The sequence below is a fragment of the Thamnophis sirtalis genome, unplaced genomic scaffold, assembly GCF_051295495.1.
Source record: "Thamnophis sirtalis isolate CommonGarterSnake01/CBP01778 unplaced genomic scaffold, rThaSir2_p1.2 scaffold_5, whole genome shotgun sequence".
Classification (NCBI taxonomy): Eukaryota; Metazoa; Chordata; class Lepidosauria; order Squamata; family Natricidae; genus Thamnophis; species Thamnophis sirtalis.
Window position 1 is genome coordinate 89483634 of NW_028261385.1, and position 12633 is coordinate 89496266.

General features: G+C 43.9%; 1 protein-coding gene across 3 annotated transcripts in view; it reads left to right on the forward strand.

Moving 5' to 3' along the window:
* HSDL2 (hydroxysteroid dehydrogenase like 2) overlaps window positions 1–12633 on the forward strand; it is a 74868-nt gene that overhangs the window by 19724 nt on the left and 42511 nt on the right. For all 3 annotated transcript variants that reach the window (XM_087716175.1, XM_087716174.1, XM_087716173.1), the window contains exon 5: window positions 10816–10919. In XM_087716175.1, coding sequence (XP_087572301.1) covers window positions 10816–10919 — 104 coding nt within the window. The remainder of the gene's footprint in view (window positions 1–10815; window positions 10920–12633) is intronic.

The window sequence follows — 12633 nt, forward strand, 5'->3', positions numbered from 1 at the left end:
GAATTGTTGGGCTCAATTGTGGTCGTAATCGAGGACTGCCTGTATCCCACAGTCACAAAATAGCCTTCTTTGACCTTCAAATCATCTTCCAACAGACAAAGTCAATGGGGAAGTTGGCTGGGAATTCGCAAGTTATGTGACATTTGACCTGTGGTGATTCACTTATTGACCAAAGTGGAACTCACACATCAGGCATGTTATGCAATGCTTCACTTAATGACCGCATTGCTTTGAGACACAATTGCCAGTCCCAATTGCAAATATTAAGTGAAGCTTTGGAATTGGAAGAAATATCTCTTCTTCCATGTGTTTTTATTCGAGCTTTAGAATCTTCAGAGTCCTTATTCCAAATTTCACTGTCTGCTGAGGGGCACCAAGTGAGTGTATATAGCTGTGATGGCTAACCGAGGGCACAGGTGGCACACAGAACCCTCTCTGCGGGCACACGAGCCATCGCCCTGGCTCAGCTCCACTGCGCATGCGTACGCACCTCCTGCCAGTGAGCTGATTTCTGCCATGCATGTGTGGGGGGCGGGGCACCTGCAGGAGACATGCCCGCATGTTTCTGCAATATGGCCTGTTAATCAACTCTCTTATTTCTGGTTAACAGCTGTCAAATTATTGCTTTAATGCATGGTTGGTGTTTCTATATGTATTTTTAGTTAATTTTTGTTCATCACTCTGCACTGTGGCTGAGAAATGACTAATACATTTTGGCAGTAAATAAATGAAAACACATTTTGGAGCAACTCTTTCCACACTTCCTTGCTCCACCACCAGACTTGAAGTTTAGCAATTTACAAGTGAAACAAAGATTTAAGAGAATGGTAGAAGCTACCATTTTCAGATATAACGGTTCTGTTTCATGACTTGAAAAAAAGGGCCACCCAGATTGCTAAATCAACTTCGTTAACAATGTGGAGCCTTTTCTTGGTTGGCTTCATCTGCCAGTCTACAAGCTGCAGTATTTCTTTTGCCTTCTGTATTGGACCCATCCATTGAGTTTTCTTCTCAATAGTCCAAAAGTTGTCATTTTTTTAAAGGATGTTTCCCAGCGTGGTTTAAAACACTGCTATTTTCTGGTAGTTTTCCATTCAAAAGCTAAATAGGCCCCGTCCTTAGCTTTCTTCCTCTTCAGAATGGGACTGTCAGCCTCTGCTTTGCTGCTGTTTCGGCTGCCATTGTAACGGGAAGTGGGGGGGGGGGGCTGGTATTTGGGTGGGGAATCATGATGTGCTGGAGGAAGATTGTAGACGCTGACCTGACCATCTTACTGCGCATGTGGAGGAAGGGAATTTCCCGCCAAGGTTAACTGTCCGGCATTCCATCCTGGTGATGTCTTTTGAAGTTATCTCCTACCTGACAGTTGGGTGCATTATAATTGGACAATGGACTGGGGTGCCAAGGGGAGGGGATTGAATTATACATGATATTCTTTACTTTCGCGCCTAATTAACCAGATTCAGCTTAGCTTTGCTACTGTTCGTTTATAATTAGTAAAAGTATACTTGATTTCAAACAAATGGAGTTGAGTGGTTTCTTTCCTGATTATTAAATGAAGTCACAGCTGACAATAAGCTGAATCTCAATCGCACCCATCCCGGAGTGAACAACTACCGAGGGGGGTGCCCTCACAAGAAGAAAAGAAAATGTCTTTGCATGAAAGCGACCAGGAGGAAGAAGAGGGGGCAGCGGCAGGACCATCTCTAACAGAAAGACTAGCTGAACTAAGAGTGGAAGAAACTGCCGTCCGTCCCAGATGGACTTGGGGTGTGGGACAGAAAGAGGAACCTGAGGAATTACAAGCTGGAGTCACAAGAAGGAGGCCAAAGAAAAAAACAGCGGCTGACTGGAGTGGCAGTCAGTGAAGAAGACTACAAAATCTCCCATGCCATGAGGCTCCTCGAAGAGGCATGGACTGAACGTCGAATTCGAGAGAGAGCTGTGGAATGGGAACCAACAGAGGAACAGGAGAAAAGGTATTTACTACCCAGCTTAAGGGAACCTGGAGGGGCCGGAGCGGGATGTTCACAAGAAAACCCAGAACCAGCCTCCCCCTCTGCGGCTAGAGACATTCCAAGAGCAAGGGGGGGGGCAGGCGACGCTGGATGGCTAAGGTCCCACCCTTAAGCGTAAAATATGATGGAGACCCCAGAGGCCTCAGGTTGTTTATTATTCAGGTCTGGAATTATATGGAAATATATGGGCCTGATTTAGAGACAGATGAAATTAAAGTGAGAATGGTGTTAATGGCCTTGGAGAAGAAAGCAGCCGACTGGATGGTCGGGCTACATAAGTGCAGTTTCCCTCTCCTGAGAAATTTTGATGAATTTATGGCAGCCATGAGAAGAAGGTTCGATGACCCTTTGACCGAGCGGTGCGCTAGGCTGAAATTTACGGCCCTTAAACAGGGAAAGAAAACTGCCAGACTATGTGCAAGAATTTCAGGAATTGTCAGCTTATATGAGGGGGTGGTCGGAAGAGGCCTTATCCAAGAGGCTTGGATAAAGATATTTACCAGCAATGCGTAAACGGACGCCTTCCCCGTCGTTTAGCAACTTGGTATGAAAATGTGGCAGACGTGGAATTGGATTTAATCAGGCTGCATTGCATGAAAGAGGGAGAAGTTGAGAAATCCCCCCCAGCACTTCCTAACCCCCCCCCCCCGGCCCAGGAGTGAAGGCAGGGGAGGTTTTGCAGGCAAATCCAAGCCTTTCACTTGCTTCCGCTGTGGAAAGGAGGGGCATCGTGCTATGAATTGCCGCGTCAAACTGACTCAGCCTGCTCCACCCCCCCGGAGGGAGGGGAAGCCGGAGAGAACTCCAAGCAAGAGGAAGGAGGCTGCATTCGCTGCTGAGAATGTTTCTCGATGCTTCAAGCCATAGGAGGAGGGAGACGGAAGCCCCGGCTCATCTGACGAATCTAATGATGAGAATTCCCATCGCTGGGTAAGTTCATGAGCTGGCCCTATGCTTATCCCAATTGAGCTTAGAGTGCCCTCTTCTGGCGCAACAGAGAAACTTTTAGCTCTATTAGACTCGGGATGTTCCTGCTGCATGATAAGCGGGGTGGGAGAAGCAGAAGTCTTTAGCAAAAGTAGCATACGGGAACAAAGCCTAAGTCTTTGCATGACAAAAGGCATCTTGATGTTGCACGGGTGGAGATGGTGGAGAAACTGGGCTTGAAATTAAAGACTTTAAAAGTCCCTATTGCTTTTTGCCAAATTGATGGTTCTATTGCGGGAGGCGGCCCTGCTCATTTTTCCACTGAACCCATCGAGATGTGGATGGGCAACCACCAGGAATTGATAACTTTTATTGTGGCACCTGGGATGGACTGGCCCCTTATTTTGGGACTCCCCTGGCTCCGTAGATGGAACCCACACCTTAACTGGAGGGAGGGGTGGTTACGTATTCGACCAACCACACCCCCTGAGGGGAAGAAACTCCGGACTCTGATACTACTGCCCCCACACTGGCAGCCAGGGGACAGGAGAAAATTGAGGGGGAGGAAAGAATTCCGAAGGAATATTGGGACCTCAAAGATGTTTTTAGTGAGAAATCTTCTGATAAATTGCCCCCTCACAGACCCACAGATTGCACCATTGATATTTTACCTGGAGTAAAGCTTCCAAAGCCCCAAATATATTCAATGTCCTCTAGAGAAATGGAGGAAATGAGGAAGTTCATTGATAAAAACTTGGAAAGGGGTTTCATTGAGCCAGCAAGACCCAAGGTAGCAGCGCCAGTATTGTTCAGGGAAAAGAAAGATGGCTCCCTGAGATTATGTGTGAACTTCAAAAACCTGAACTGCATCTCAGTTCAGAACCTATACTCATTACCACTGATGAAGGACATGCTGGCCCAATTGGGGAAGGGCCGTATTTTCACTAAGTTGGACTTAAGAGAAGCGTACTATAGAGTCAGAATTAAAGAGGGGGACGAATGGAAAACTGCTTTCAACTGCCCCCTTGGTTGTTTCCAGTTTCGAGTAATGCCGTTTAGCCTACAGGGGGCACCAGCAGTTTTCATGCAGCTGATTAATGAGGTTTTACATGACCATCTTTACAAAGGAGTTATCGTCTATTTAGATAATATCCTTATTTACACGGAAACACGTGGAGACCACGTGAGACTTGTTCGCACAGTGCTAAAAAAACTCCGGGCGGCTGAACTCTACGCCAAGTTATCCAAGTACGAATTCCATCAGGTGAAGGTTGATTACCTGGGCTATCGCATCTCACACAGGGGTATTGAGATGGACCCCGCTAAGGTCAAAGCGGTCACCGAGTGGGAGGCCCCTCGTACACGTAAGCAATTGCAAACATTTTTGGGGTTTGCTAATTTCTACCGTCAATTTATTCCTTCCTTTGCTAAGATAGCTCTCCCAATAACTAACCTCCTTAAGTCCAGGGGAGGGGCCAAACCCAAACCTAGCAAGCCGCTGGATTGGACTATGGACTGTCAAGCTGCTTTCGAGAAGTTAAAGTGCCTTTTTGCAGAGGAACCAGTTCTCAAACACCTGGACATGGACGAACCTTTTGTAGTCCAAGCTGATGCCAGTGACGTGGCTGTGGGTGCTGTACTACTTCAAGCTAATAGCCAAGGTAAATTACAACCCTGCGCTTACACCTCTCGCAAACTGACCGAGACGGAGAGACGTTGGACCATTTGGGAGAAAGAAGCTTTTGCTGTTCGATGGGCTTTGTCTACGTGGCGCCATTTTCTTGAGGGCGCTAAACACCCTTTCGAGGTGTGGACTGAACATAAAAACTTGGAAGCTGTGAGGACGCCCAGAAAACTTTCTCTTAAGCAGATGCGCTGGGCTCAGCATTTCAGTAGATTCAATTTTACCTTGAAATACATTCCGGGGGGAAAATTTTTATGGCTGATGCTTTGTCCAGACTCCCTCAGTACAACTGTTCTAAACTCAGTGTGGTCCAACCTGTCTTTCCCGTGAAGAGCCTCGCTGCTCCTGTTGTTACTAGATGTCAAGCGACTTCTAAGGTGGAGATCACTCAGGACTTTCTTTCTGAGCTAAAAAAGGCCCTTACTGGAGATGACTGGTGCAACAGCACATGAATGAATGCACTATGAAAGATGAATTGCCTTGGATTGGGGCGAAGTAATATGTTCCTCTGTCCATTAGACCCATTGTTCTCCAACGGGGTCATGACTCCCGGATGGCTGGGCATTTTGGATTCATCAAAACTCTACACCTCGTCAAGCGGCAATTTTGGTGGCCCTCGTTGAAAAAGGACATTGAGGCATATGTTGCCAGTTGTCCCGTTTGTGCTGCCGCTAAACGCCCTCCAGGTAAGCCCCAGGGGTTACTCCAGGCGGTGGCTCGCCCAGTGGCCCCATGGAAGGAGATCTCCATGGATTTCATTGTTGAACTTCCTGAGAGTCAGGGACACACCATTATATGGGTTGTTACAGACTTATTCTCCAAACAGGTCCATTTCATCCCTTGCTCCAAGATCCCCTCTGCTAAATGTCTCGCTAAGATGTTCATCTCTCATATGTATCGCTTACGTGGGGTGCCCGACAGCATCATTTCAGACAGGGGTGTTCGGTTCACCTCCCTCTTCTGGAAAGAGTTTCTGAAGCGGATTGGCTCTGCCCAGGGGCTAAGCTCCTCCCACCACCCTCAGACTAATGGGGCTTGTGAAAGGACTAATTCCGTACTGGAACAATATTTACGTTGTTTCATCAACTACCAGCAGGATGATTGGGTTGGATTTGTTGCCTCATGCTGAGGTGACTTACAATAATTCCATGCACAGCAGCACTGGCTTTACCCCTTTTTGTGTGGTGTTCGGCCAGGATTTTGTACCCATTCCTGAGATTCCTCGTGAGCAACCGCAAGTGCCTTCGCTGTCCAAGTGGAGTGACCGCCTTCGGGACATTTGGCCTTTGGCTCTCCGGACTCTGGATGCTGCGCACCGCGCTCATAAAAAACAGGCTGATAAGAAACGGACTAAGCCCTATGAGTACAAAGTTGGTGATCAAGTTTATTTGTCCACTAGATTTCTTCAAACACCCCAGAAGTCGAAGAAATTGGGGCCCAAATATGTTGGCCCGTTTCCCATTGTCACGATCATCAACCCTGTTTCTGTCCGGCTCCAGTTGCCTAAGCATCTCAACCGGGTTTACCCTGTTTTTCATGTTACTCTCCTGAAGCCTCTCTGCACTTCTACTTTGAAACCGCCTCTTCCTCCTCCACCCGCTCCGCTTTTGATTGAGGGTGAACAACATTTCGAGATCCGTGAGATTCTGGACTCTCGTAAACGGCAAAACCCTGTTCAGTACCTGGTGGCTTAGAAGCATTTTCCCCCATCTCACACTGAATGGGTTGACGGGTCCCATGTTCGAGCGCCTCGTCTGCTCCACAAGTTCTACTCTGCCTACCCTGACAAGCCCTGATTGTCAGACAATCTCCTAATTTTTCTTTTCTTTTGTTTTTTTTCTCTCCCTTCCCTTTTCTCTCTTTTGTGTATTTTTGTGTGTCCATTTGTTTGTGTTCTTTTCGTTTCTGCAGGTCTGGCCGCCTTTTTTTGGAGGAGGGCTGGATGTCAGTCTCTGCTTTGCTGCTGCTTCAGCTGCCATTGTAACGGGAAGGGTATTTGGGTGGGGAATCATGATGTGCTGGAGGAAGATTCTAGACGCTGACCTGACCATCTTACTGCGCATGTGGAGGAAGGGAGTTTCCTGCCAAGGTTAACTGTCCAGCATTCCATCCTGGTGATGTCTTTTGAAGTTATCTCCCACCTGACAGTTGGGTGCATTATAATTGGACTATGGACTGGGGTGCCAAGGGGACGGGATTGAATTATACATGATATTCTTTGCTTTCGTGCCTAATTAACCAGATTCAGCTTAGCTTTGCTACTGTTCATTTATAATTAGTAAAAGTACACTTGATTTCAAACAAATGGAGTTGAGTGGTTTCTTTCCTGATTATTAAATGAAGTCGCAGCTGGCAGGGACAACTTGCCATAGCCAACTCGCTGCGGCTACCTCACCACGGCCAACTCACCATGGAATGACATGCCACTGGACAATTTAACAATTCAATTTAATTATTTAAAATAAAGAAGACATTTTAATTGTTGTCATTCACATTTCATGTTCTCCCTTCTTTTGCATCCTTCCTTTAATGATACTGTTCCACGGTTTCTTTGTAACTCTTCCCCTGCAGCGAGTTGGCCATGGGCAGTTGGTTGCAGCGAATTGTCAGCGAGCCCTTCTCCTTCCTAGTTCTACCCAGATTTCTAGAAAAGTTATCTGTGCTGATTTTCTCCTTCAGTTGCAGCCCATCTCCACACCACCACTCTCCCAAGTTTTTAGTGCATCTTGTAACTCTTTGGAGTAGATTTTCAGAGAGGAATAAGGGAAGAAAGTATTACAAATCTCGCCACTGTAACTGCTGTTGGAAGCTTTTAACAAGCAAGAATAGGAATCTTTTGTTCATACAAGCAAACCAGAAGACATTCTGGTTTCAGAATGGTGTCTTAAGATATTGTTCCTATCTAGGCTCCACAAGAGCCTGAAGCAAAGGCCTTGTCCTGACAAAAGAACCCTTCTATTTACTGTGAATTCTGCTCATTCACATCCAGCAAAGCCTTTCAAGGGAGGATTTACAATCACAGACCTTATCTGGCTTGGAGAGCTGCCAGGCCGATATCTGCTAAACTTGGCAAGGAGTATTGGAGAGTCATGAACCAATTAAGCCAACTAATTGTCTCCTGCAAACTCCACTCCCCTTTCTTGCTCCTCTTTTATTTCCTCTGGGAGGGGCCATTCATCGTCCACCCGTGATCTTACTCCCAAGTCGACCCTTGTTCTTTGGCTGTTCCCTTTGTCTGGCAACTCAGTGTATGTGCACCCTGGGAACAAGCTCCAGCTGTTTGTCTGCCTCGTTGATGTCTGACTCTGAAGGCAGCTGATAACTGGCATACATCTCTCGCCCCCTCTCTGCCTCTGACATAGAGCCCTCATCAGACCCTTCCTCAGACTCCAGGATTGGCCCATGTTCCTCGCCAACCTCATCTCTCCTAATCTGCTGCCAGCTCTGCTGGCAGGCCACAACAGATATCATGGTTACCTAAGTTTCTAAAAATACTTTCTCTTTAATATATTGATGTTTGTGCTCTTTTGTAGCTTAATACATTCAAAATGTATGAGGCATATTTTCACAATTCTTAAAGGATGTGAGTTTTTTTTTAAAGTGTTGCAGGTCTGAAAAGAGTTTTGTACAAAAGAAATATAAATAATTGTTAATTGGTTTATCAGTGAGAAAAATAGAGGCTTTACCATGTTGACTACATGTTTTTCAGAATAAATTATCTTGGAAATAAAATAACTTTCCTGTATGAAAAGATTTCAGATTTCACTTCTTGGTATTTCTGTATTTCTTTTCTTTTTTCGTGTTAGTGATACATTTTTTCTGTGGTTGGGTTCAATCACAAAGAGAATGTATTACTAGCAAAAAAAAGGCAGCATGAATACTCTCAGATCTTAATTTTATTTTAGTTTTGCAATATATTAAGTGGGGAGGGACCATTTTCCTGTTATTGCAGTACAAAAACTGCAGAGAGAAGGAGGAAGACTGTATTAATGTAATTTTATACAATCCACTAAAATATTCTCAAGCATTTTTAGCACTTTCGCACAATTTTACTCAGATTCCTTTCAGCCATACAGTTTAGGCAGCATGGATGCTGCTCATCTCTTTCTTTGAAAAAAATCTGAAATTGCGTTGGGCTGCTATTTTTGTTCCCTTGAAAAAAGTTTGCAGCATGCTTTCTTTCTTTTCATAGATTTATGGTTCATGCATTGCACTGGGCCTTTTCTAACAATTAGGCCATGCTTTTAGTTAATACTATTATTTCTATTCCAATGATTATTTTATTTTATTATTTTATTCTATTTTTATTTTTATTTGTTTGTCTTGGCCTCCAAAAATATAATGTTGCAATGGATGCGTAAAATTGTTACAGAATCGGAGAAGAGGTTTGATTTCCCCAAACAAAGCAGGAGATCAAGTCTACATTCATGCAATTATGGGCAGGGAATATTGGGGCAAGTCAAACATTAGACCCATGACAAAGGTGTTGCAACATTTTTATTGTGAAAGGATAGAAAGAAAATTACTTAAAATAACTTCCCACATACATACAATATTGACATTCCCTCCTTATATAGGAGAGAGATCTCTTATTTAAGATGTTATTGGTGTTTTTGTTTCTGCTTACACACGGATCCCAGAGGACATTTTGGAAAGAAGGAAGTGAGAAGCTCTACTGCTATTAAGATATCACAAATGGATACGGTTGCTCTCTTGTTTTCATTCTGCTCTCAAATGTTTCTTGTTCTGTGGTATTTATTTACTTTCGTGCCTAGAAAGAACTCCTAAAATAATTATTTTTATGATTATTTCCTAATTATTAAACTATAACAGTTATCATGAATCTGCTTATTTTTTATTTTAAAAAAAATAAAATTTAAACTCATCTTTTTCCAACCTGGAACAGGAGGAGGAGGAGTAACAGTGGTGGTGGTGGTGGTGGTGGTGGTGGTGGTGGTGGTGGTGGTAGTAGTAGTAGTAGTAGTAGTAGTAGTAGTAGTAATTTATATATATATATATATATATATATATATATATATATATGTTTGTTATATTTATGCTGATGAATAAATAAAGGGAGACTAGTATAGATCTATTTCAAGCTATTTAGCTCTCATCAGCTAGCCATGGTTATGGCTAGCTGATGAGAGCTAAATAGCTTGAAATAGATCTATACTAGTCTCCCTTTATTTATTTATCAGCATAAATATAACAAATGTAACAAAAAGGCAACAGTAAAAAATATTGGGTTTCTGTCTGTATGGTCTCTTGTGACGAGCCTAATGACAGAGAGTGGAAGTGTGACCTTCCTCCCATACTTGGGCATACCAGGGGTTGTGACTTTAAGTATATACCTCCCACCCTGGCTGGCTGATAAAGGAGTCATTCTCTGTAGCTCAAATGGTTAACTCCCTGCCTGGGAGGCAATGGAGCACAGGTTCGATTCCCAAACTTGGGTATGGCTAGATGATGAGAGCTAAATAGCTTGAAATAGATCTATACTAGTCTCCCTTTATTTATTTATCAGCATAAATATAACAAATGTAACAAAAAGGCAACAGTAAAAAATATTGGGTTTCTGTCTGTATGGTCTCTTGTGACGAGCCTAATGACAGAGAGTGGAAGTGTGACCTTCCTCCCATACTTGGGCATACCAGGGGTTGTGACTTTAAGTATATATATATATATATACGCACACACACACACACACACACACACACACACACACACACACGTGTTTTTGTGTATGTGTATGTTCCAGCATAACTGGAACACCTTGAACAATTTCAACCAAACTTGGTACACAAATTACTTACTCTCTGGAAAGCAATACTGTGGGGGATAAGGCACCTCTAACACCTCTCAGGGTGTGTATTCTGGTAAGATATAGCCTGTTGTACCTTAAAATGGCTTCTACCGTACTGCCTACTGTACAGCGCTGTGGAGTTGCCATGGTAACGGCTTCGCAGTACTCTACAAAGGGGTCCTCTGGTAAGGAGGAAAATGAAACATTAGAAATTGGGGTGATATTCATGGAAGGAGGGTTGGGATAAATCAATACCCGTGCAGCGCTGGGTTATCAGCTAGTTTGGTATAAAATTAGTTTGGTATAAAATTTTATCAGCTAGTTTGGTATAAAATTTGATTAGAGTTCCAAATCTTTCTTGTGTTTGTTCATATCCTCAGATCTAAACTGTGCCTTCCTCATTTGAGAAAGAGTAAGATTGGTCATATCCTTAATATCAGCCCACCCATCAATTTAAATCCTATCTGGTTCAAAAATCATTGTGGTAAGTAAACTTTTACTGCTCACTGATAGTATTTTTTTTCTATACGAAGCAAGCAGCTACATATATGGGTATGAGATAACAAAGACTTCAAGAAGGCAGTAATTGTATAATTGAAGCTCTTTGTACATATGTTCCCAGAGTTCCCTAGCTAACAAAATCCTTGCTGAGAATCTAGAAGATGCTGTAAGAAAAAGAATGGTAGAGCCATGGAGAGAAGCAATAATATGAATCAGTTTAGAGTCATTATGTAACCACAAATGTACTAATTCCAATCCCCCTTGAGTGCTTTTGACCCTTATCTAACCAGGTACTGACTGTTGGTTGAGAAGATTCCTCTACATAGATCAGTGATAGCGAACCTTTTCGGCACCAAGTGCCAAAGAGGGAGAGCGCACACTTGCAAGCACTTCACATGCACACACGCTTGTCTGGGACGTGATCCGAAAGAGGAGCTGCCCACTGGGCATACGCACACTGGAAAATGAACTTCTGGTTTCCGGCACATGCGTGCGCGCCGCCCAGCTAGTGTTCCAGTTAATGCCGTGTATGCATGCACGATAATCAGCTGGCTGGCGCGCATACTCACTCCGGAAAATGGAAGACCAGCTCTTCCAGTTTCCAGTATTGCCACATGACCAGCTGATTATCATGCGCACATGCGTGCCGGAAACCCAGAAGAGGAATGGAGTGTGCCAGGAGACATGGCTCCGCATGCTGCATTGGGCACACATGCCATAGGTTCACCATCACGGGCATAAATTTTTAGCAGAGCCCTGGTGGCGTAATGGTTAGAATGCAGAATTGCAGGCTGACTCTACTCACTACCAGGAGTTCGACCCTGTCCAGTTCAAGGTTGATCCAGATTGTTGGGGGCAATAGGCTGACTCTGTAAACGGCTCAGAGAGAGCTGTAAACCACTATGACATGCTAAATAAGTGCTATTGCTATTAGCAGTAAATCCATTCAATTGAACCGTCAGGTGTGGATGTAGTTTTTCACACTTGACAGTTGCTAAGGTTGGAAGACAGTTGATACAAATCCCTCTTGGTTTCTGCACTTTGTGTTCACACTAACAGCTCCTCCATTTAACCTCAGTTTCAGAACATAAAAGTAGGAGGTGGATGGATTTCCCCTTTATTCTTCCTCTTTGCTGCTGATTTTTTCCCTTATCCTTCCTCTTTGCTGTTGAAGATCTAATATAATTACATCTTATTTTACTATTTTGCATTATATTCATAGTTAGCTTATAGGGGACCCATAGGTGCACCCATGTCATAGGCAGGTTTTTCTTGACCGTGAACGTGTTACATCTTCAGAAGCCTCATCCATGAAGCATCTCAAGGGCAAGCTTTTTTTTTTCAATTTCAGAACTTGAAGGACATCAGAAATGGCTGCTATTAGTTCATGACATTCATCTGCCTCTTGGGACCCCATTTCATGTTGGAATTTGACCAATTTCAGAAAGGAATTTCCTCAGTTTGTTGGCCTTAACTGAGGAAGTTGTTTTAGCTGCTGCAATTCCAGGTTTTGCCTGAACCTTCTGTATCTCAAATGACAAGGCTGGATAAGGAGGCAGTCACACCACTGTTGTATTATGACAGTTTCTGGTTACTTGTTCAAGTGAAGTACCTCTGTGCAAGAATTTATACCAGAGGTGGGTTTCAAACCCCAGCACTACTGGTTCACTCGTGCATGCACTTGCACATCCCACGAT